Below are 25,921 nucleotides of genomic sequence, written 5' to 3'. Positions count from 1 at the left end.
AGGAAAAAGGATTCCAGTCTTGAGGAAATGCAAAAGCCTAGGGAAGGGAACAAACTTGGCAAGTTCAAAGGAAAAAAGTCCAAAGTACAAAACTCCAAAGCTTGCAGTGAGAGAATGCGAAGCGATGACGTCAGAGGCCAGGAAGAAGCCAAAACTTGGAAAAAGCCTTGGAGGCTACGATAAGAGGTTCGAATTTTAAAGTGCAATGGAAACCCACTGGAGGCACTAACGCTATCTGATTTTTGCTTTCAAAAGATGATGCTGGCTGGTATGTAGACAATGGAGCACAGGGGTCAAGAACAGACGTGAAGAGAGAGGTTAGGAGGCTATGGTGGTACTCCAGGTGAGAGATGAGGCAGTCACCACCAGGGCATTTCTGAGGAGGTGGCATCAGAGGTAAAATCAATGTCACAATTCTGGGTTTTCTGGTTAGGCTGTTTTTGACATTAGAGGCTTGGCTCCTTCTGCTAATACTGCCTTCCTCTTTTAATGGCAGATTATAATTAGCAAGCAATAGCCGGAAGGGAGATGTCCATCTCCCAGTTCTTGTCAACACCTTAATTTACTCACCACCAGCAGCACTGTGTGGACATGGTCTCAGACCTATGCTTCCAAGGGTCCCACAGCACCTGTTCTGAGACCTGCACAGCTCCTATTTTCTCCCCATCCTTCAGTCCTGTCCTGGTCTCATTTCCCTTACTTTCCAAACATGATCCAAACAAGAACCTTCGTTGCCTGTGGGTTATATACACATGGCTTACATACAAACTGATCCGTTGATTCTACCCCCAAATAATCTATCAGAGTTATTCCCTCTCTCTTTTCTCCCTGTCTCAGTTTGGGAAGCATCGTTTCTCACTTACTTCTCATAGCAATTTCTCAAGCGGAGCACTGGGCTCTGAATTTGCCTCCTTCTAATCCATCCTCCAACCCAAACTTTGGCCGTTTCTAAGAGGTGAATCTAATAACACAATCTCCTTGTATAATAATATGGTAGCTTTCCATCACACTCAAGATAAAACCTTCACTCCTCAGCATGCCATGATCTGGCCCTTGTCCCCATGGTCCCCTCATCTCTTAGTGCTCCCCGACACACAGCTGGTGTTCTGACCACCCCCAAGTTACTCGTGGCAACCTGGACTGGACCCCCGCTCCCCTCCAGCATCCTTCACTTGGATCAATCGGCAGGTGTACTTTGGGACTCTGCTCTTGGCTTAAGCCCTCCTCTTTCAAACCCTTTTCCCACTCTGTCCACTCTCACTCTATGCACACAACTATCACTGCACATTATTAGAGGGCACTGCTATCGTCTATGTTTTTTTTTTTTTCTTTTATCATCTATGTTGTTCTAGAAATGGTCAGGTCTTGGCAACTTTTCCACCAGTTTCTCCAATGTCAGAGAAAAACAAAGTACCTGAAGAGAAAGGATATGAAGCAAACCAACCCAAACCAACCTCAAGTTCCAAATTTTCTATTAAAAACTCACAGTGGGAAAAAAAAACACTCATGTAGATTTTGTATTCTATTTCATTATGTACGATTATGTTGTTTTTCATCATAAAAAATGTCATGTCCAAATGTTCAGTATGACTGATGGTCCACTCCAGAAAAATCTTCTGCTTTGTCCTGTCTCACCCTAGCTTATCACCAATACTCCAGGTGGGGAAAGGCATTAAAGGAAAAAAGAAAAGCTCAATGGAGTTACTCAAAGCTTTTCAGAAATCTCATTTCTATTCATTCAAAGGGAAGTGTATCATTTCATTTAAAGAAAACTTCAGATCGAAATAATTAAAAAAAAAAAAAAAGAAACTACACCTTAAGGTAAACTCAAATCAGAAAGGGATATTCGATAAACCCATTTATCTTACACTAGAAGAGTTTTTATTTAAGTAAAGTGCAGCATAAAATAGAGGTTAAAGACGTCATTTAAGATAGAATTCTGATAAATAGAAAAGGGTAAATAACAAAAAGCAAACGCTCCACACAAGTCAAGTTCACGTAGAAATTTTTTCAAAGAAAATTTGGTTTGTAACAATCTTCAGATAAAAAAAGCAATAAATAAAATTCATGACCAGGTTTAATTAGCATCACTCTGTTCCACTTTCCCCTCCTCCCACATCAGAGAGAAATCACACTCTTAAAAGAAAATTTCATTTTTAATGAATGAGGACTTTATTTTTTAACATTACAAACTATCTCTCCCTTTATGAAAAGGTAGATCTTACACTGAAAGACAATCTTCAAGCATTTTTTAAAAAAAGAAACTGGTGGAGAAATCCATAGTTCATTAACAAGAAGATTCACAACTTCTTTTTACAGTAATGATGGGAGGAAACCAATACACTTCACAACCTAGAGTGGTTCAAACTAATTATCTAGAAAAGATGTTTCAATCTCAGGAAGATGACATAAAGTGGACAATTATGAAAACTGTTCATAATACAGAGTCTGGCTCTAACAGCACAGAACAAATGCTTGCTGTGCACTGTGCCTAAAAAGCCATCTTCATTACGGTATGCCAGGACACAGCGGCTTCCCCTGCTCCCAGCCTTCCGTATGAGTCATTAAGGCAAGTCTACAAAGGACCGGTAAGGCGCAGAGGTTTAGCAGTTGACCAGAGGAAACCGACTAAATTCCTGGGGTCTGAGAGCCTTTACTGCAGACATTGGTGTGGCAAACTGTGTTTTGTTCTATCCTATTTAGTCTTTTTTTTTTCCCCAGCATCAACTTGCACCTAAAGCACAAGAGGTCACTTCAAGTCACTTCAATGGAATAAAAATTTCCCATTCATTGCATTACCAGTGAAAAGAGAAACAATCTGAAGCGTCAGAAAGAATCAGAAGCAAAAACAAAGGAAAAGCCCTTTGGTTTAGACTTATTAGATAAACAGACTGTCTTTAACTCTCTAAGGTATACCATGGTGGATGCTTCGGTTTGTAAAACTGTACCAATTAATTAGGACTCCACTCCATTACTGTGAGATCATTATATAATTTCAATAGCACAAACTTAAAATTTCACCATGATAATAGCCAGAAATACTTCAATAATACAATAATGGCTTAAAGGTGACCGTTTTCCTTTGATCTTGTAGTATTTAAGCTTAGGGGCAGATACTGTCAAATTAAAAAAGTAAAGCAATATAGGCTATACCAACCATGAAAGCATGGTACTCGTTATTTCTTTTGAGCTTTTGGGGCCACACACGAAGCACATGGAGGTTCTCAGGCTAGGGATCTAATTGGAGCTGTTGCCACCGGCCTATGCCTGAGCCACAGCAATGACAGATCTGAGCTGAGTCCTTGATCTACACCACAGCTCACGGCAACGCCAGATCCTTAACCCACTGAGCGAGGCCAGGGATCAAACGCACAACCTCATGGTTCCTAGTCGGATTCGTTTCTACCGTGCCATGACGGGAACTCCTCGTTATTTCTTTAATGAGAATCAATGAAGTAATTTCATTCATACAGTTATTTTCTAAGACAAGCATCCGCTCTGAAATGCATGAGGGGACATGTATGGCAATCAATCAAACCTTGGTTCATTTCTTTCTGGTCACCTGAACCTAAGGGCTATTTTAGATAACTAAACATTTCAGCAGTCTGAGGGTGCCTGGATTAGCAGATGAAGCACAAACACAAACTAATTCTTTGGAATATAAGTGTGGGTACAGTGCTTACCACGGCCCACATCTATGAACGAAAATGCTGTATTCCTTTTCATTCTACAGCATCTCCTGATCACCAGCAGAAACTCACTCCCATTGTTCATTGTGAAAGGGAGGTATCTGCCCATAATGCAGGTAAAAGGCCACCATAAAAATGAAACTAGATAGGCCTAGCCCACGTTATGTCAAGGTGGGGAAATGAGAGCCCTCTTCTGCTGCAGAGGTGAAAACTGAATTATTACTAGTAGTAGTAGTAGTATCAGAATAAATGAATTTTTTGTAAGAAAAGAATTAACACGACTAAAGAATAAAGGACAAACAGAGTTTACACAAGATGCATTGAAGTGACTGATCTGAAGTAGCCTACCCAGCGTATTCAAACTACATGGTATAGGAAATTGTCATCTCAAATAAGTCAACTCAATACAAACATCATTCTGGCAATCCATTCCAGACATCACCCATGTCTAATCTGCCATAAAACCTCAGCTGACGATGAGGACTACACTAGCTATGAAAGCAAAAACAGCCCCCGAAGTTAACTGGAAGCAACTTTCTGCGCATTATGGAAGCATTCTCTTAGAAGCAAAGAAAACATCTATGATTAAAAATAGTTCTAATAAAGCATAGTGCCCACACACAAAGAAAAAAACCAACATATAATCATAATCTTTAAGGCTTCCTTGAATGTTAACTGTATTTTGGCTGTAATTTTTCACACCATCTGGAAGACGTGTTTGATGGATGTCTTAGTGTGACTTAGGAATCTTCAAAAATGTATGTCAGGCAATCTCACAGACATCTCTGGCTCTTCACACCGCCTCTTAAAAGAGTTTCTGACAAGTTCAAGCAATAAGGAAGGATGTAGAAAACTATTTTTTTCTTTCCATTGAAATGCATCTTTTTTTAGCGGATTGTCCAGTGAGGCAAATCAAGACCACAACACAGTAAAATGAGGTATTGATACAGTAAATGTTCATCAGGACTTTTCTTTCCTTGCTTGAGTATCTGTGAGCATTACTACTGTTGACCAAAGAATAGAATGTTATCCAGCATTTCCTTTATTCTAAGCCAGACCAAAGTTTACTCATTTCATTACTTCATCTACTGAAAATAAGCAGCACACAGCCAAATGCTGTAGCCGTCTCCCCGTGTCCCACCTTTTCCCTCTCTCCACCAAGTAACTCTCCCTATAAACTTAGATATACTGCTCAAAGCATCATAGAAGTATTTTGCTGGTATTTCTGTTGGCATGATTTTGGTGAATAGTTCAGTGACTCTCTGAATGTTTGTGTGAGAAATGATATGTTAAACTTCAAAATGCAAACCACGAACAGAAACCTAGACTGGTGCCAATTTAAAGATTTTAGTATTATGACAAAATTCACACATATACTGATGCATTAAAAAAAAAAAAACCCTCCTGAATGAATCAGTTCTATGTAAAATATAGAAGAGTAAAAGGATATGCAAGTTCCACGGAAGATGTGAAGCTGTGTACTATAAAATAGGTCCAAAGACGTTTAGTTCTGGCTTACGAAAATTCCGATTATATTTAAAGAAAGAAATAGACATGGATAAGAAATCCTAAGAGTTGCATGTTGTTATTTCTCAACTAATGTCTTACATTCATGGGGAAATAATAGACATTTATTTCTACATATCAAATTCCCCTTCTGAATCTCTGCATAAACCAAGAGGCAGGTCTTTCTGGATATCAAATCAAATTACAGGCATTATAAAAACATAACTTACACCAAAACAAGACCAGTCTGGGTAAGTAAGTATATTATCTAGGCACCAAGAAAGGAGGGAAGTTTCAGAAAAATAAGGGAGGTCTCAGTGTTTCGTCCAAAATTCCAGAAACTGCCCACTTATGGTATACAAATAAAAGGGAGGTGTTGAAACGTTTACCAGTGTTTTAAGTTTTAACAATATTAAAATCAGTTAGTATTTCTAGGAACGCAACATTAAAATCATAACGTAAATACTAGAAACTCAAGGCTAAAACCAACCCAAATCACGAGCTACCATCTCCTGTTTCCTCCACCAAGATTCAAGTTTGTCCAGTAATTTATACTGTGGTTTCTCGACCAGTTTTGAGATTGGGTGCTGAGAACTGTCGCCTCATTCTTGGAGGGGTCACGAACTGACTACATTGGTTGGGTTTGTCAGTCTGCTTCTGACAGGGACTGGCTGCACCACCCTCTACCTGACCTCCAGTGTTATAATTACAGTAAGACTGACGATGCTGATGAATGTGGCGTTTTGCCTGTAAAGTCTGCAGGTCAGGAGTGGGGTGAACACTGTGGGAGGTTAGTGATTCTGAGGAAGCAGACGCCTGGCAGCGCGTACTTTTCGGTTGGCCATTATTGAGAGAATTGCTTCTCCAGCGTAACTGAGGTGGTTGTTGTGGGTTATTAATATGCTGCTTGCTAACTTGAATGTGGTCTTGATTTCGGGTGCCCTGAGAGCCCCACGGTGGTGGGGGATCCTTAGAAGCTGCTCTACTCCCCTTTTCTTGGCTCTCATCTTTATTTCCTTTCCTTCCATCTTCATCTTTTGGAATTCTAAGCTCTATAACCTCATCTTCTGTTATGATGATATGTGTTCCGGGACTCCAAGAGTTTCTGTGTTTAGGGTTGCTCTTAAAGGGGAACCGAGGCTTCCGGTTCTCAGGAGGGATGAATCTATGAGGTACGTTCTGCCGACGAAGCTGCTTTGTTATCTCCTGCTGCTGCAGGTTCTTGAACCGAATTTGTTCCTGTCTCATCCAACGCAGACGTCCACGTCGAAACGCTGGATCCCCATTCATCAGCTGGGAAACACGCTCTTCTTTGCCAAGTTCTCCACTGTCTCTTTTACTTGCATCATTCTCAGACTTGCTACTGGCACCAGCACCAACAGGTTCCTTTGCTTTGTGGTTTCCCTGGGCCTTCTGTTCCTGAGACCCAATCAGTGGTAAGACTTTCTCCATTTTGAGCATTTTATTTCTTAAGACTTTTATCTCCTCGTCTTTCATGTTATTTTGCTTTTTGACTTCTTGCAAAATATCCTCCAGCTTGTCGATATGAACCTTGAGGTCATCTACATCAGTGCCACCTTTATTACTGGCCATCATGTCTTCAATCTTCTCATCCCCTACACCAACAGTGTCCCAGACATCCCTGGCCACTGCCCTCCAGGAGTCCCGCTCATTGGGATCTTTCTTCCCGTACATGGCACAAAGCTCTTTCATCTTCACAATGGCCAAGGCTTCAATCTCCTGCCGACTGTGCCTGAAGTCATTGAGAGCGACCTCATAGCATATCTCTTTTACGGCCTGAATCTTAAGATCTGAGATGGTGACCCACTTGGAATCTTTACTCAGGCGCCTTCTTTGGGGGATCTGATACATTTTAATTGGTTCTCGTTTCTTCCCACTGCTAGGGAGGCCACATTTTTTAACAATGGTTTGCAACTTGCTGGGAGGTAGCTTTTCTCTCAGAGAAGTAATCAGTTTCCAGCTCTCTTCACAGGACCTCTTGTCAGAATCGTCCCCGCTATCAGAATCCGCGTCCTTTGGAAAAACAAAATCAAAAAAATGGCCCCAAAATAACCAAAATTAAAATGTAAAAAAGGAAAATCAAACTGAAGAAAAAGCAAGCGAAAAAGCCCTAACCAAATTTAAAAAAAAAAAACAAAACTTAAAAAAACAAAAAACCCCCCAAAAAAATAAAACCCCCTAAATGACGTGCACATCTATTAAGACATATGCTTATATAGATTATTATTAATATAAAGATTGGCCTTTCAAAAAAAATAACATTAATCCAAATTCCCACTTTCTGGCTTAAGTGATGAAATCTGCTCTTAGGATTGAAACAGTGAGAAACTGTAAGGTCACATGAAGTAATAACAAAAGGTATGAAACAACAACTCCACTATCTCAAGAAAATGGGTAACACCTATGCCCCATACATGCTAACACCCATGCAGCCACTTCCCAACATTTGCCTTGGTTATTGCTGTTGCTTCTTCCAGAAACTCTCTCCCCCATGAGTGAGCACAGATGCCATACAAGATGTGACGAGCAGGCGGATTAACAGAGGTTAGTAATGCTGTAGAATGCCACGTTTTTTTTAGGTTTACTAAAAAGAGCAGCCCTAGAAAAAAGTTAGAAGATGAGAAAGTAGAAAAAGAAGCAGTCAAAGAGGGATTACGTTAAAAACGCTAAGACTCCCTATTAGCAGAACATGAGAGTGAGGGTCCTATCAACCAAATTGTTTTGTTTTTTCGTTGAAGAGGGCTTTGAAACTATTCTTTCCATGAGCATATATTGAATTTGCTATTTACTTGTTTCATGCCAAATTGATCAATTTCATTCGTACAATTAAAACTTGCTATCCAGAGAACAAAGGAAGCATCAAAAAGAATCTTTATAGTGATTCTGCTATTTTGTTTTCCACACATTTAACCCAACAAATACCTCATCCAAAATTCTAGGAAACAAATCTCCAGAAGGTAAATTAAGACATTAACAATATATATATTGCTTTTTAGGGCCGAAGTCATGGCATATTGGCAATTCCTAGGCTACGGGTCGAATCGCAGCTACGGTTGCCAGCCTACACCACAGCCACAGCAACACCAGATCCAAGCTGTGTCTGCGACCTACACTGCAACTCATGGCAACGAGGGATCCTTAACCCACTGAGTGGGCCTAGGGATCGAACCCACATCCTCATGGATACTAGTCGGGTTTGTTACCACTGAGCCATAATGGGAACTCGCCCCAAATATTTTAATAAATACAACTTAGAAATGTGTTATATAAAAATCCGTGATATTTCTAGCTATTTGAGGACATATCTGAGGATTATTACTTTAAGTTGACAATGATTACTATCAATACATAAAACACAAAGATCACACTCTGCTTATGTAAAACAGATCCAATTTAAAATGTTATCTCTAACTCCTTGTCTCTCCAGCTATCTCTGTACCATAACTTCTCTTTCCAAAAATTTTACTTAAGCCCAAAAACAGCAGAGCCTGACCTCACAAATAAGTAACTTCAATGGCTATTTGGATAATAACCAATTGTTCTTTAACACAATCAAATCTTGATAACATGGGTCTAAATTAAAGCGGTGTTAGATTTAGACCCCCTATGACAGGTAGGATTAGGGAAGAATTTCTATTCAGGAAATAGAAGTTCCTGGGAAAATAAACTACTCATAAGAAGTGTTCAAGATAGTCTAGTAAATGAAAATATTCTTATTTAATTATCTCTTTTACTTGGCTATGATTACCAAAATTATTTCCAGGGAAGGGTTAAAAAAAAAAATAGTATCTTGCATCCTAGAAAAAATAACCTCTAACAATAATAACGATAATTTGGCCCCTGAATTTGGAGATATTACTACTGATTCTGTATTATTTCTACTGGTCTATAAATGGCTTCTAAACCATTTATAACCCCTACTACATGAAAATTTAGTAACAACAACAAAAGCAGATAAAGCTAAATTTACAGACTCTATACTATTTTTCCTTTCTGGCCACACCTGTGGCATGTGGAGGTTCCCAGGCCAGAGATCCCAATCCATGCCACAGCAGTGACAATGCTAGATCCTTAACCCAATGAGCCACCAGGGAAGTCCTCCTTGTCATTTTTTAGTTTAAAAAATCATAAATGATAAAATCTAAAGTGATAAAACATGATATTAATAAACATTAGAGAAAAAGTATGTCTGACTTCTAAAAAGGTTTTCTTGCAAATATGTATAAACTGGGTTTTACAGAACACAAATTTTCGTTTCTTCCTACATAATTAACTATAGGGTTTTTTTCCCTGGCTTCTTTTCTTTTCCTTTAAAATCTGCTTAATGATGAAATGAATACTATTTAATGCAGAAAATATTCTAATCATTGCTTTAATATCATACTTAAGAGACATATATTATGCCTTTAAACTCTGAAATAAAACATAAATGAGTTTACATAAATCCAAAAGAACTCAAAATCAAGTGGTCATAGCTTTTTTCTTTTTAAAATACTGTTATACTGACTCTGTAGAATATGTCCTTCTTATAGCCCCAGCATATCCTTTCACGTACTGATCATGACACTGAAAACTGTATGCAAAGCTTGTGTGCCGAGATGCAAATCTTATCTCATGTCCAAAAAAGGAGATGGGGGGAATACTTTAAGATATTTAGATTCATTTGTTATAGGGTTGGAAAACTACTCAGATCTGGCAAAATCACATGACACTAAATGATCGCTGTTTTCATTATACACCAAATACAAAGTGGGCCTCCTGAAGAGACTGGACAGGAAGATTATGCAAATAAAAGAGAGAAGTTCTCCAAAACATGTGTAAAAAAGCAAGCACAGGACAGACTATGCAGCACTAACTATAAGAGAATGTTTAGCAATGTAACCATGTGACGCATTTAGGGAAGTATCATAATAGAAAACTCATGAGCCTGAATTCTACTTTTAAGGTTGTCACTGTGCAAAAATGATCACATATAGTAAATATCAAATATTTACTTAATAATTATTCCATTGCATCCTCTCAAAGTTTATCCATAGTGTGCATTCAAAACATATCTGTGGGTTGACCAATATAGGGTCATAAAAATACTTTTCTTTTTTCTGTTTTTTTTTATGGCTGTACCTGCAGCATATGGAAGTTCCTGAGCTAGAGGCTGAACCAGAACTGTAGCTGCCGGCCTACACCACAGCCACAGTGACTCAGTATCCGAGCTGTACCTGCGACCCACACCACAGCTCATGACAATGCCAGATCTATAACCCACTGAACAAGGCCAGGGATCGAACCCGTGTCCTCATGGGAGTACCCATGAGGTTTGTTGGGTTTGTTACCAGTGCGCCACCATGGGAAACTCCAAAAATACATCTTTGTTCAGTATTGTTACTGCTAGATATTCTTCAGGCTAAAGAGTTAGAAATCAACTCTGGAGGACAAGAAATCGAAGTGGGACAGACAGCTGGACTTAACGGCAGGAAAGCAATCTCCCTGCTTTAAGGAGCTGCTCTTGAAGTTCTAGATTGCTTTGAGATACACAGAGCAAATGACGATCAGAACCTGATCACTCGCAGACTAAGTATGTTCCCTGGAAACTAAATACGTCCTAGAGACATTTAGTTTCTCTTTATTCAGTGGTCACTGTTTTTACTTCAGAGCACAGAATGATCATCAACTCTTGGATGCAGAGAGCATCAAGCATCATTATTCTTTTACACCTAGTTACTCAAAGGTTGGTCCGGGAGTTTTGGCATCACCTGGGATCCTGTTACAAACTGCAGAATCTCAGGTCCCACCCCAGACATACTGATCAGCACCAGCATTTTTTTTTTTAACTGGTCTTTTTAGGGCCGCACCCATGGAGTATGGAAGTTCCCAGGTTAGGGGTCAAATTGGAGCTATAGCTGCTGGCCTACACCACAGCCACAGCAACATGGGATCTGAGCTGTGTCTTCGATCTACACCACAGCTTATGGCAACACCAGATCCTTAACCCACTGAGTGAGGCCAGGGATTGAACCTGATTCCTCATGGATACTAGACGGGTTCATTAACCACTAAGCAACAATGGTAACTTCAGCATCAGCATCTTAACAAGACTTCCAAGTGGTTGAGAGGCACTGTTCTACTGGACAGAACACTGAAGCAAGTCAGAAGACCCAAGTTTAGGTTTAAGCATCAGCCCCATGTCTTAATAGGAATTTCAGAGTGGGCGAGACAGCATTTTTTAGACTTGGTTTCCTCAACTATAAACTAGAGGTAGTATTTGCCATTTTAATTACATAGACACCACCAAAGAAGGTCATTTGGGGAATCAAAAAATTGATAGATGTTAAAGCTCCTTGTAAATTATAATTCACTACACAAAAATACAAGGCACTATTGTTAATAATAAATACAGCTTAATTATACCTGTCCTCGTTTGATCTCTCACAGACCATGAGAGGCATGTTATTAGATTATAGCACATTATGAAGATAAAAGGCTCCTTCATGTGTCACAAAGTTTTCAAGCCTCTAATCACACTGTAGCTAAACCTTTCTGTTTTCATTACAAACTAAATGCCAACTAGGCCTCCTAAAGAGGCTCCATCTATATAACACTGCTATTATCTTGCCCCAAAATTCGATTTATTCTTGCCATCTATTCTTTTTTGGGCTTTACTATAATTTCCAAGATAACAAACTAACTGGTTTAACCTACTGCCAAGCCTGAGAACTGAGCTGCTCTGGAAGAGGCTGCTTTTGCACAAGTCCTTGGCTTTTCTGGCCACTGAGCAATAGTCTCTCATCTCCAAAGCCGAGCACAGCCATAAGGCTGTAGTTTACATGCTGCGGTTTATACTCGGTATTCTGCATTCTGTATTTTATGCTAAGGAAAGAAACCAGTACCCCAACTTTCTGCCTAATACCCCCTTATCTTAAAAGAAGTCCATGAATCTTTTTTATTTTGACTTTTTAGGGCCACACCTGCGGCACATGGAGGTTCCAAGGCTAGGGGTCGCATCAGAGCTGTAGCTGCCAGCCTACGCCACAGCCACAGCAACACCAGATCCTTAATCCACTGAGCAAGGCCAGGGACTGAACTCCAATAATCATGGATACTAGTTGGGTTCGTTACTGCTGAATCACAGTGGGAATTCCTCATGAATCTTAAAAAAAAAAAAAAGAGAGAAATTCCTAATCTGAATCCACTGTACCCCAAGACTGTTGTGCCTTTTTCTTTTTTTTTGGCCATGACCATGCGGAACTTCCCAGGCCAGGGATTAAACCTGCGCCACAGCAGTGACCCAAGCCACTACAGTGACTATGCCAGATCCTTAATCTGCTGCGCCGTGAGGGAATTCCTATTATACCTTTTTCTTACATATCAAATGAATGCCAAGAAGATTCTGTTAACCAGGGCTTGGTTAACAAAAACTGAATGGCTTTAAAAATGAAAATATAGCTAATGGATAAATTTATTTATTCATAAGATTCAATTTTTACAAAATCTATAAAATCAATTAATATCATAAAATACTACAGGCATCAGCTTATAAGCTGCAGTCTTAAACTGGCTTTTCAGCTGCTAACCCAAACACTTTCTCAACCCGCAGAAACCAGGCTTCCCCTTTTCCCTATCTCAGTTGTACAGTCCTTACTTCCACTGACACCCCATATGCCACGGAGACCCTTACTGAGAATTCAGACTCCATGCAGGGGAACAGAAAAGGATTAACACATGCAACTGTGCAGCAACACTTTTAGACACAGTTTAACTTAAAAAAAAAAAAAAAAAAGTCTGCCCAGCACAAGAACAATTCCCAGGTCAGCCCAAGAGCAGAGAATTAGTACTATCAGGTGATCAGAAACAAAACCAAGGCAAACACCCACCAAATTCAATACTGAGAGAAATTACTATTAAAAGAACTGCCACTCCCATATACTCAAAAGCCACTATCCATAGGCAAAGGCTATTGGAAAAGCTCCCACTATTTCCTCCAAAAGCACTTGGTTTTGATACAAGATTTGCTTTAGGACGTAAGAGGCACAAAAAGAGTAACTTTAAGGACAGTTTTTCAGGCTAAGACTCCCAGGAGGTGTAAGTTCCTTTTCTGTTAAGGAAATGAGAGAACAGTGCACGGTATCAATGAGAGCTGGATAAGCATTGAGGGCAAGTGCTCATCTGTGGGACAGGGAAGGTATGATACGAGAGCAAGTGCCCTCTCCTAACTGAGGATTTGGGGTGGGCTCCTACCAGTCTCTGTTGCTCCAGGAGAAGATCTGCTTCCTCTTTCTCCTTTTTGTATAGGATCTCCATTTCCTGTAATCTAGAAGGAAAAGAAAAGTCAGAGAGGGAAGAACAAATTGTGACATCCATGACCGGTTTCTTGAATTCTACCATGTTTAAAAGAAGGGAGAGTCATGTGGGCCACATCACATGTGTATGTTACCTTTTTTCCATCTCCTGTTTCATATCAATTCCTTGTTTTTCCAGAAGCTCTCTCTGGGCAAACGTCCAGTCCACAGGCTCAGAGGGGGTCTCAGCAGAAGGTGTCTTCTCCCGTTCGGCCCGTGCTTGCTCCGGGTGGTTAAAACGAAACACATGGTTTTTACCCATGATGATGCGGTTTCCTGGCATAAAAGAGAAACGAGGTTAAGAAATCTTTTCTTTTTTCCTTTTTATAGCCGTAACTGCAGCATATGGAAGTTCCTGGGTTAGGGGTCAAAGTGTAGCTGCACCTGCAGCCTACACCACAACCATGGCAACACGAAATCCCAGCTGCCTCTGTGACCCACACTGCAGCTTGTGGCAATGCCAGATCCTTAAACTACTGAGTGAGGCCAGAGATCAAACCTGCATCCTCATAGACACAAAGTCAGGTCCTTAACCTACTAAGCCGCAATGGGAGATACCAAGAAATATTTTTACAAATGTATAGTATCTAAGTTAATAACTTTACTCTCCACAATGCAAAAAAAAACTTTTGGAGTTTTACAAGAACATAAATCATAATTTTTTTTTTTTTTTTGCCATTTCTTGGGCTGCTCCCATGGCATATGGAGGTTCCCAGGCTAGGGGTCAAATTGGAGCTGTAGCCGTCGGCCTACGCCAGAGCCACAGCAACGCAGGACCTGAGCTGCGTCTGCAACCTACACCACAGCTCACGGCAACGCCGGATCCTTAACCCACTGAGCAAGGCCAGGGATCGAACCCGCAACCTCATGGTTTCTAGTCGGATTCATTAACTACTAGCTGTGATGGGAACTCCCATAAATCCTAATGTTGACCACCACCTCAACCTTTTAACAAAGAGTTAGAAATTAAAGAGTTGCTCCCACAAGCAACTGAAGACTTCATGCCTCTCCCAGTCTCACCTGAGCGGAGCTGAACAGGCTGCGCCACCCTCTTGCCATTGACATAGGTTTCTGAACGTTCACAGGGCTCCAGGGTCACGATAACTAAGAGGAACACAAACTAATGTTAGCACCACAACCCACTGGAAGGAAATAATGGAAAGCAGATCAGATGACTAAGTGTACTCAAGACAACTAGAACAAATTCCTGCAACAACCAAGTGGCTTAGCAGCTACGTAACAGTTCATTGAAGGGTACTAGAACCAGCACTGTGGCTTGGATGGAGACATCTAAATAAACTGGACAAACCTCAGAGGAAGACAGAAAATGTTAGTTTCAGTGATACCTGACAATTCAGTGCATAAAAATGAAAGGCTTCCAAAATCTTAAGTATGAAATATAGGTAATAACCAGAAACTTAATATCAAAAGCTAATATTCTGATTAGGGAAGAATAAATTATATACACAAAAATACTATTAGACTGTTATTGTTGTGTTAATAATCTGGGCAAAAATCAAGACAGACTTTTTCTTCCCTTTAGATAAAAATAAATTCTACTGGCTTAAGACTAAAGGTCCTTCAAATCTCCCACTACCCAGGATATTTGTTCCCTCACTTGTCTATTAAATAATTAAAATTCAAGACCAAGCCTAACTGCCTAGTCCTGCTCAATTCTTGGCAGTAACAAAAGGGCTCCTTTTGTCTGGGCTTTTTCATGTAAAGTAGCTACGTCCATTCCTGCATTTATAAGCAGCCCAGGTTTCTTCCATTTTCAAATATTAGAGTGTACAAGAAAGTATTACTGAAAGAGACAGGGAATACCAAGTCTTGGGGATTTCTCAGAATATAGAATGAAGAGTTGTTGGAAAAGCGAAGCTGAGAACTCTCACCATCCCCACTGTTGTTTCTCTCGCTCCGGAAGATACAATGCTCTTCTTTAATGTGAGCCCCGCTCAGCACGATGTCCTGGCGCCGCTCAGCATCTGCTTGGCCAACCCTGAACACAAGGCAAAGTGTTTCCCAGGGAAATTCAGACACAAAAAGCACTACAAACAATGAGCCTCTTTCTCCTGAAGAACATTCTCTGGTACGTACAAAAAAGGTATTGCCTTTCTTTAATCAGAGGCTTTGAACTGCCAATTCTATGTTCGTATATGATCAACACCCCTACATTAGAATAAGAAACAATGGGCAATGATACACCAAATAACTCACACAGCATCACAAAAAGATAAGGGTGAACTAATCTCCTTAATGAATTCACATGTGATGCTAGAAGGAAAAATTTTACTTAGAGACAGTGAGGAAAAAAAGACACATGTTCAGTGGTTTGGCGGTTAAAACAACTAAATAATTTGAGAAAAGCATAGAGAGGATAATTTGTAACTACTTCAAATGGGAAAAACAGGAAACTGTTATAAGAAATTTTTCAACAAACAACTTCCCTTTGGTTTTTCAATAATCTAGAAAAACATCGTGTTCAAAATCGTGACCAAAAGGAGAAACAAACGTACCTAGTAATTCCATCTTTGATGTAATAAAGCAGGCATTCGGACATTAGCGGGTCCTCATTGAGGTTAACGAGATGTGGGGTCTGAAAAAGGTCACAGACAATCAATTAGGAGCAAGCACCACTGAGGAGGCTGTGAGAAGGACAGGGACGTACAGGAGGCTGATGGCTTCCTGGATTACCCAGAGTGCCTGGAAGAGGAACTTCCTTCATTCCTAGCTGCAATTCCACAATAAACGGAAAGCTCTCTTTTCGGGCCTCCCCAAACTGCACTAATGCATTCTATTTAAAAACATAAATTCTGGGATAAAGAGCAAGATCCAATTCTTGACAAGGACAAAGCATGGAGAACATAAAAGAAAAATTAGGGCAGGCTGATTCTCTGAATGGAGCAACCATAATTTTTATAAACACTTGGTCAAAAATCTTGAAGGGCTGAAGAATTTGCCACTCCTAGAAATGTCAATTTGAGAAGTTCCCTGGAGGTCTAGTGATCAGGACTCTGCACTTTCACCAATGCAGCTCGAGTTCAATGCCTGGTCTGGTTACTGAGATCCCATATCAGGTGCTACACGCTGTGGCCAAATCAACCAAAAAAGGCCACAGGACATATTATTTTGAGCTGTTGGGCACAAGAAAAACAGCACAGGGAGGGTGAAGCTTTCTCTGAACTTCCCTTATCTGCCTAAAGACAGACTGTTCAAAAAGAACTCAGTTGTCATAAATCCCCTCCCAGAAGTTTTACTAACCAGGAGAAAAAACTAGAAGTTGACACCACACCCAGACAAACTCTGTCCCAAACTACCATCCCTCCCCCTACCCCCAATTGTCCTAAAAGTCAGTGACTCTCCCTTGCGGACTACCTCTCTATCCCTTTACCTATTAAGATGGTATTTAAGGCAGAATTCTAGGCCATCTTAGGGAGTTAGCCATTTTTCCCCCTGGTATCTCCCATGTATACCTAAGGTATACATGTTAATGAACCTCTTTGTTTTTCTCACATCAGTCTCTCTTTTATTACAGAGGTTTCAGTTAAGAACTCAGAAGGGGAGTTCCCGTTGTGGCGCAGTGGTTAACAAATCCGACTAGGAACCATGAGGTTGCAGGTTCGATCCCTGGCCTTGCTCAGTGGGCTGGGGACCAGGCGTTGCTGTGAGCTGTGGTGTAGGCTGCAGACTCGGCTCAGATCCTGCGTTGCTGTGGCTGTGGCATAGGCCAGTGGCTACAGCTCCGATTAGACCCCTAGCCTGGGAACCTCCACATGCCACAGGAGCGGACCTAGAAAAGGCAAAAAGGCAAAAAGACAAAAAAAAAAAAAAAAAAAAAGAACTCAAAAGGGTAGAGTTCCTACAACCTCAGGAAATATTTAATTTGTCATTTACTTTGTAAAAATGTTCCCACATCCTCTGTAATTCCCCTCTATAATTTTTATCGGTTCTTCATGTTCCCAGTTGTTTTTAGTCTTTATCTTGGAGAAGAAATTAAAATTACTAACATTCAATAATACATCCTGCAAAAATTTTCTTCATCTAACTCTAATATTTCTAAAATTTTTTAAAAACCAACCTTCTTTGGCGAAAATACCCCACTGGAATCCAAAAATAAGTCACATGGTCTTGGGGTCAAAATCTACTCAAGATAGTGCCAGCAAATGTGGAAGAATGAGAGAACAGTCAGATGAGAGAGTTAAGAAAGGGGACTGCAAAAGATAATTAAAAAGAAATGAGGAAAAACTCTACATCTCCACAGCTAACCTTTGTCTCTGTAAGTTAAGAGCTTTGCTGGTTTGAGAAAGTCAAAGCCCTCAGTAGGCAGTATTCTTTAAAACCCAACATGACACTGGCCTAAGATAAAGGCTACCTCAGGAACAGATTCTTTCTTTTTTTTTCCCTCTTGCCTTAACAGTGTTTTCCCCTAGTTTTGTTGAGATATAAATGACAAAATCTGTATATATTTAGGCTGTACAATGTGATTTTTAAAGGTGTACAGGAGTTCCTGTCGTGGTGCAGTGGTTAACGAATCTGACTAGGAACCATGAGGTTGCTGGTTCGATCCCTGGCCTTGCTCAGTGCGTTAAGGATCCGGTGTTGCCGTAAGCTGTGGTGTAGGTCACAGACGCGGCTCAGATCCCGTGTTGCTACGGTTGTGGTGTAGGCTGGAGGCTACAGCTCGGATTAGACCCCTAGCCTGGGAACCTCCATATGCCGCGGGAGCGGCCCTAGAAAAGGCAAAAAGACAAAAAATAAATAAATAAATAAATAAAGGTGTACAATGTGTCGATTTGATATATGTACGCATTGTGCAATGATTACCACGATCAAGAAACATCAGAAACAGGTTCTAAAACTGAATTTGGATGTGGTCAGTAGTGCACCTCCTCTTTTCCTGAAGAAGTCTAGCAAGTCAAAGCAAGATGAGTAAAGTGAGAAAAAGCTTTGGAAACAGATCTCAGTTTGAAATTTTATGCTGTTTATAACACAACACTTATTCAAGTTTTAATTGTTTTTGTTTTTTTCCTTTTTTAGGCCTGCACCTGTGGCATATGGAAGTTTCCATGATAGGGGTCTAATTGGAGCTGTGGCTGCTGGCCTACACCAGAGCCACAGCAACACCAGCTCTAAGCCGTTGTATGCGACACTGGATCCTTAACTCCCTGAGCAGATAGAACCCGCATCCTCATGGATACTAGTCTGGCTCATTACTGCTGAGTCACAACAAGACCTCTCAAGTTTTTTAAGATGTGTGTTAAATGCCCAAATTTTACAAGTTGTTGTAAAATTTTTCCCCACAGTTCTTTTTTTTGTTTGTTTTTTTGTCATTTTCTTGGGCCGCTCTCACGGCATATGGAGGTTTCCAGGCTAGGGGTCGAATCAGAGCTGTAGCCGCCGGCCTACGCGAGCCACAGCAACGCAGGACCTGAGCTGCGTCTGCAACCTACACCACAGCTCACGGCAACACCGGATCGTTAACCCACTGAGCAAGGCCAGGGATTGAACCCGTAACCTCATGGTTCCTAGTCGGGTTTGCTAACCACTGCGCCACGACGGGAACTCCCTTCCCCACAGTTCTTAACACTGAAAGATTTTACAATAGCTTTTAACTTCTGTAACAACTTATAAAGTACTTTTAGATATATGTAAAGGCACAATCTAAATTCTATCAAGGCAATAGCTGATAAAATTTCTACAATAATAAATAATATATTGGAATAAATAATGTCTTACTGAAAGAAAAATTCTTCAACTGTGAAACTCAATGACCTTTGCCAATATAAACAGATAAAATGTTATTATTGTTCCAGGTCTACAATACATATCTAAAATATCTTTAAATCAATCTTTGTTGAAAGTAACACATCACAATTTATACAAAAGAAAAATCTCACCAAAAGAATTCTAACAAAAACCACAGGAATATTTCATATCACATAAAACAAAAGTACCAAATGAAAACCTCCTACTCACTCTATGCTAACCTAGAGACCATTATCAGGCCTTTGCACAAAGATGTTTAAGTCTCTAATAGCCAATTTGAAGTCATTTGAAACGAAGGACCATTTATTACTAGTATTCAGTATACACTTGTTTATTAATGTATGTTTTATTATTGTCATATAAATAAGCAAACAAAATAATCTTTTCATAGTTTTCTAGTGTCTAACAATAACTAAGAAGCAACTTAGGGGGAAAAAAAAGAAAGACCTTGCTATTCTAATTAGTTAAAAGGTAACTACTACTTCGCAGCTATGATTATATAAGGAGGACAGTAATTACTAGAGTCATTAAAAAAAAAATCAAACTGAGAAGGGAGCAGAGGAGGCTAGAAGGATAAGGACCGGAATTGCTTTACTGAGTACAGCGGCTGTCTATCACAAAAACTGCAGAAGCAAACTGAAGTGGTATTTTTCTACACAAACCTGAACAGCTGAAATTGCTTCCAAAGAGTTACGATTCAGGGTTGCTGGCATCTGTGGGGAAATCTATACAGAAAGAGTAGCCAAACTGAAACAAGGTATTCCAAGGCTTGGAATTTAAGAGAAAGCAACAATGAAGATGAGTAAACATAATGAATCATGACCAAAAGTTACGGTTTACTGCCTTGGATTTTATTTTATAAACAGTAAACATTTCTAAAAGTATTTTAGAAACAGCCTGGCCTTATATCATAAGGTGAAATCAGAAATATCTGAAATTCAGCCACGTCTCAAGATTTTAAAGAAAAGGAAGAAGAGGAGCCAGCCGTGAAAGATGTGAAGTCCCTCAGGGACTAAGACAAACAGAAAGTGTTTCTGTTTGGTTAAGTTTCACAACACTATTTCCCACCTTTTTGGGTGAGAAAACCCCCAGGGTTCCTCCATCTTCTCGAATGGCAACTCCCATCTCAGCCAACAAGGCCTCTCTAGAAAAAACAACAGGCATATCAGAACAAAATACCAAAACGTCAAGTAAATCAATCTAACAGTAGCTGGAAAATAAAACATGCAAAGCCAAATCAACCACGGTCAAAGTCACTAATACAAATATGAAAGAAATCTGCCTATCCCATCATTCATGAGAAATCATTTTTAATAGAAAAAAATAATGTTCCTATCTTAGGTAAAGCTTTATTCACTCAAATAAAAACTCACATCTGACTTTTGAGGTAGACAATAATTTATAAATAATATGATTATAAATACATAAAGAAGAAAAAATATTCCCGTAAGGCACTTCATACAATTCAAAGAACCATTTCTTTTTTTTTTTTTCTGTCTTTTTTTAGAGCTGTATCCACGGCATATGGAGATTCCCAGGCTAGGGGTCTAATCGGAGCTGTAGCCTTTGGCCTACAACACTCCACAGCAACGCCAGATCTGAGCTGCATCTGCAACTACACCACAGCTCATGGCAACACCAGATCCTTGACCCACTGAGTGAGGCCAGGGATCGAACCTGCAACCTCATGATTCCTAGTTGGCAAAGAACCATTTCTTTTTTTTTTTTTTTTTTTTTTTTTTTTTGGTCTTTTTTGTCTTTTTGTCTGTTGTTGTTGTTGTTGCTGTTGTTGCTATTTCTTGGGCCGCTCCCGCGGCATATGGAGGTTCCCAGGCTAGGGGTTGAATCGGAGCTGTAGCCACCGGCCTACGCCAGAGCCACAGCAACGCGGGATCCGAGCCGCGTCTGCGACCTACACCACAGCTCACGGCAACGCCGGATCGTTAACCCACTGAGCAAGGGCAGGGACCGAACCCGCAACCTCATGGTTCCTAGTCGGATTCGTTAACCACTGCGCCACGACGGGAACTCCACCATTTCTTAAAAATCCAAGAAAGCAATCAGAAAGTAACTTCGATACAGGGGGGATTATTTATAAATGTGATTTTCTCAAATGTCATTTTCCCATACCCACAATCACACTTATTCAACAATTTTAGCTTAAAATCTCTATAATCAGAGTTCCTGTTGCAGCTCAGTGGTTAATGAATCCAACTAGCATCCTTGAGGACGTGGGTTTGATCCCTGGTCTCGCTCAGTGCGGTAAGGATCCAGCGTTGCCGTGAGCTGTGTTGTAGGCCAGCGGCTACAGCTCCAATTCGATCCCTAGCCTGGAAACCTCCATATGCTGCCAGTGCAGCCCTAAAAAGACAAAAAAAAAAAAAAAAGAGGTTCTAGAAAACATAACTCTGAAAGATAATAATCAAGAGAGCCTTTTTCATTTGGGTCTTTATCAAAGGTAGTCTTTTTGCAAATGAAAAACCCTATCCCTCAATATCTTTCATTTTTGTATAGATCCCAAGCAACATGCAGCACACTAACTGAAACACAACTTCCCTAGAGAACACAAAATATGTGAATTCACTTCAGAATATACATTTGGCTGTATGTTCCAGCCAAGTTTCATTCGTTTGTTTTGTGTTTGGGGATAGAAGGTTCTTTGTTTTTAACTTCTATTTTATCTTTTCTTATAGAAAAGCAATCCAAACTCGACAGACAATGTATAAACATTCTCAGAGTTTCACTTCCTGACCTCTCCATTCTGATGGCCTCTGTTTTACGCAGCTTCTCTTCCCAGGTTTCATTCAACTCAGCAATAATCTTCTCTGATTCCTAAGGAAGGAAGTCCACAGTTAAAGTGGCAAAGAGTCTTATAATTTAACACACCATGCCTAGGAACGACAGCAAGACGCAGATGATGCCCTTTGAGGATATGAGGCAGAATCTAATATGATGAGATTTTTCCCCCTTTTTTAATATGTAAAGAAATCAGTCCCAAGTGTATTAATTCTCTTAAGTCCTAATAAAAATACCTTAATAGCGTGAGTGTGTATGTGTAGGAGGAAAGGTAACATTCCAAACTGCACGGCACTATTACCGACAGCCACTTCTACCGAAGATGAAGCCCTCAAAGGTATTCACTGTTTATTGTTTCTCTGTAATTTTACCGCAACACTGACAGGATTTGGAACACGCTCCCTCAAAATGTGGTTGTCTTCACGATTTAAATATTTTAAGCTGCAGTGCTTTAAGAACTGGTACAAGTAGGAAGTACTCTCTGATCTCCTCCTGAACGAAGCCATAAGACCCTCATGGGGTACAACCTTCCTGCACCCGGAGAAAACGAGCATTATTTCTAAAGATGAGGCACCCCAAGAAGAATCTGAACAGGCAGGTCTTGATAAGCTTCCCCAGTTTCCTATAGGCAGACCTTGTTTTATTGTGCTTTATTTTACTTAGCAGATATTGCATTTTTTACAAATTGAAAGTTGGTGACAACCCTGCATTGGGCAAGTCTGTTGGTACTATTTTTCCAACAGCATTTGCTCACTTCATGTCTGTGACACATTTTGGTAATTCTTGCAGTATTTCAAAACTTTTCATTATCATTATATTTGTTATGGTGATATGTGATCAGTGACTTTTTTTTTTTTTTTTTTTTTTTTTGCTTTTTAGGGCCGCACCCGCAGCATATGGAGGTTCCCAGACTAGGGGTCTAATCGGAGCTACAGCCTCTGGCCTATGCCAGAGTCACAGCAATGCGGGATCAGAGCCGTGTCTTCGACCTACACCACAGCTCATGGCAACACCGGATGCTTAACCTACTGAGTGAGGCCAGGGATCAAACCTACAACCTCATGGTCCCTAGTCGGGTTTGTTAACTGCTGAGCCATGGTGGGAACTCCTTTTTTTTTTTTTTTTTGCTTTTGCTTTTGCTTTTCAGGGCTGTGCTTGCAGTATATGGAGGTTCACAGGTTAGGGGTTGAATAGAATCTACAACTGCTGGCCTACGCCATAGCCACAGCCATGCTGGATCCAAGCCGCGGTTGCAACCTACACCACAGCTCACAGCAATGCTGGATTGTTAACCCACTGAGCGAGGTCAGGGATCGAACCCACATTCTAATGGATACTGGTCAGGTTTGTCACCACCGAGCCATAACGGGAACTCCCTGATCAGTGATTTTTAATGTTAACTCACTGAAAGCTCAGATGATAGCATTTTTCAGCAAATTTTTAAAAATTAAAATGTGTGCATTGTTTTTTGAGACATAATGCTATTGCACACTTAGTAGTATAGTGTAAACCTCACTCTGATATGCACTGGAAACCACAAAAATCTGTGACTCACTTTACTGCGATATTAACCTTGTTGTGCTGGTCCGGCACTGAACTTGCAATATCTTCACGGTGTACCTGCACTCTCAGCTCGTCCCACTTTCCCATGACCTGTTACATTTTCCCATGACCTTTCACTCTTCACCAACCCAGCATAAAAATGTTCATGTTTAACACTCCTTTGGGTCTTCATTTCCTTATGAAATCTCCCATGTCATGAAAAACTTGCAGTAAATAAATTTGTATGTTTTTCTCTTGTTAATCTGCCTTTTGTTATAGGGGCCCCAGCCAAGAACCTAGAAGAAAAGATGTGTTTCCTCCCCTCTGACACAATGTCCCTCTGAACACAACCCGACAACCAATACAGAAAGTTGTAGTATTAATCTCATCTGAAGGCATGCAGCCACCAGAGTGAAAATTTTTCAGTCTCTTGTTGAATGTTATTATATGCCAGAAACGCAAGAACTAAAACATGACTCATTATTAGAGAAATGAAAATCAAAACTGCAATGAGGTATCACCTCACACCAGTCAGAATGGCCATCGTCAAATAATGCAAATGCTGTATAATACAAACAATAAATGCTGGAAAGGTGTGGCGAAAACGGAACACTCCCACGCTGTTGGTGGGCATATAAACTGGTGCAGCCACTACGGGAAAACAACAGAAGTTCTTCAAAACACTAACGTGGCCGTATGATCCAGCGATCCCACTCCTGGACACGTATCTGGAGAAAACTATAAAGCAAAAAGATACATGCACCCTTATGTTCATGGAACTGCTCACGTAGTCATTCAATGATTATACATATCCCCATCACATGCCAAGCCCTGTTCTAGGCAACCAGAGATATGACAGGGAATGAAATTGCTGCTCTTCATGAGACTTATGTTCTATGAAAGAAACTGAGATAATCAATCGATTTTATTCAGTAAGTCAAATATATAGTAAGTCAGACAGTAATAAGCGCTTTGTAGAAAATTAAAGGAAGGAAAAAAGAGAGGAGGAAGGAGGGGCAGAGGAGGGGGCAATCTAGAGTGGTTTTCTGAACAGGGCTCAACGACAAGGTTCTATGTGAGCAGAAGCAAAAGAAGAGCAGGAATGGCCATATAGGTATGCGAGGGAATAGGTAGGACATGCCTGGCATTTTCCAGGAACAGCGTAGCGAGAGCAGCATGTTCAAGGATTCTGAATGGGAATGGTAGGAAAACACAACAGAATAGTGTGCTAAATGCTAGAAGTGAAGTATTCACAGATCTGGTGGCAGATGGATGAGTCAGCTGAGTGATACTCATACCGTGAATGAAGTACAAGCAGGAACTGATCAGGTGAAAATGGAAATGGGGGGTCCCAAAAAGGCAGATGAGCATATGCAAATAGCAGGAGAAAATGCTAGTCACAGAAAAGAAATCAAGAGTCAGATGATGATGACAGTGATGAGATGAAAGCAGTGGTAGTGATTCAGGATGAAAAGTTTAAAAGACATGTCACTGTATAATTCATTTAACAGGCTACTCTATGGAGCCTCTGGGATCCCGAAACATAACTATGTACATAGAAAGAAATTGTGGGAGTTCCCGCTGTGGAACAGTAGAAACGAATCCGACTAGGAACCATGAGGTTGCGGGTTCATTCCCTGGCCTTGCTCAGTGGTTAAGGATCTGGCATTGCCATGAGCTGTGGTGCAGGTCACAGACACAGCTCAGATCCTGCAATGCTGTGGCTGTGATGTAGGCCGGCAGCTACAGGTCCGATTTGACCCCTAGTCTGGGAACCTCCATATGCTGCGAGTGTGGCAAGTGAGGGGAGGGGAGGGGAGGAAAGGAAAGGAAAAGGAAAGGAAAAGGAAAAGGAAAGGAAAGGAAAGGAAGAAAGAAAGAGAGAGAGAAAGGGAGAAAGAGAGCAAGAAAGTGAGAAAGAAAGAGAGAAAGAGAGCAAGAAAGAAAGAGAGGAAAGAAGCCCACCTCAGGAAACAAGAAAAAGAAAGAGAAAGAAAGACAGTAAGAAGGAAAGAGAGCAAGAGAAAGAAACAAAGAAACAGAGAAAGAAAGAGAAAGAGAGAAAGAAAGGGAAAGAAAGGAAGGAAGAGAGAGAAAGAAAGAGAGAAAGAGAGAGGGAAATTGTGAATTTATAATACAATAAATTTTAAGGCATCTGGCATTTGGTTTTCTGGAATGAGACTTGGGACCATGTTAAAAAGCCAAGAGTAAAGACTCAAGGCAGCAGGGCTGCAAAAGCAAAGGAGTACAGGGGTCAGAAGAAACCAA

General features: G+C 40.4%; 1 protein-coding gene across 28 annotated transcripts in view; it reads right to left on the bottom strand.

The window, feature by feature from the left end:
- KIF1B (kinesin family member 1B) overlaps positions 1-25,921 on the bottom strand; it is a 168,023-nt gene that overhangs the window by 63,180 nt on the left and 78,922 nt on the right. For 21 of the 28 annotated variants that reach the window (XR_014807045.1, XM_021095313.2, XM_021095321.2 and 18 more), the window contains 7 exons: positions 22,068-22,147; positions 20,384-20,459; positions 16,066-16,145; positions 15,442-15,548; positions 14,570-14,653; positions 13,645-13,825; positions 13,449-13,521 (listed from right to left, as the gene is read on the bottom strand). Coding sequence is in view for 27 of the 28 variants with exons in the window: in XM_021095313.2 (XP_020950972.1) it covers positions 13,449-13,521; positions 13,645-13,825; positions 14,570-14,653; positions 15,442-15,548; positions 16,066-16,145; positions 20,384-20,459; positions 22,068-22,147 (681 nt within the window). In the remaining variant the exon portion in view is untranslated. Of the gene's footprint in view, positions 1-2,148; positions 7,230-13,448; positions 13,522-13,644; positions 13,826-14,569; positions 14,654-15,441; positions 15,549-16,065; positions 16,146-20,383; positions 20,460-22,067; positions 22,148-25,921 lie in introns of those variants that run through there. The other 7 variants (XM_084962755.1, XM_084962759.1, XM_084962762.1 and 4 more) reach the window with 1 other exon arrangement.

The sequence above is a fragment of the Sus scrofa genome, chromosome 6 (assembly GCF_054392235.1).
Source record: "Sus scrofa isolate SSC_HxYL_T2T_F1_AM1 chromosome 6, Sscrofa_HxYL_maternal_Yorkshire_Landrace_v2.0, whole genome shotgun sequence".
Lineage (NCBI taxonomy): Eukaryota > Metazoa > Chordata > Mammalia > Artiodactyla > Suidae > Sus > Sus scrofa.
Note: the sequence above shows the minus strand (reverse complement) of the source record. Positions and strands in the feature narration are given on the sequence as shown.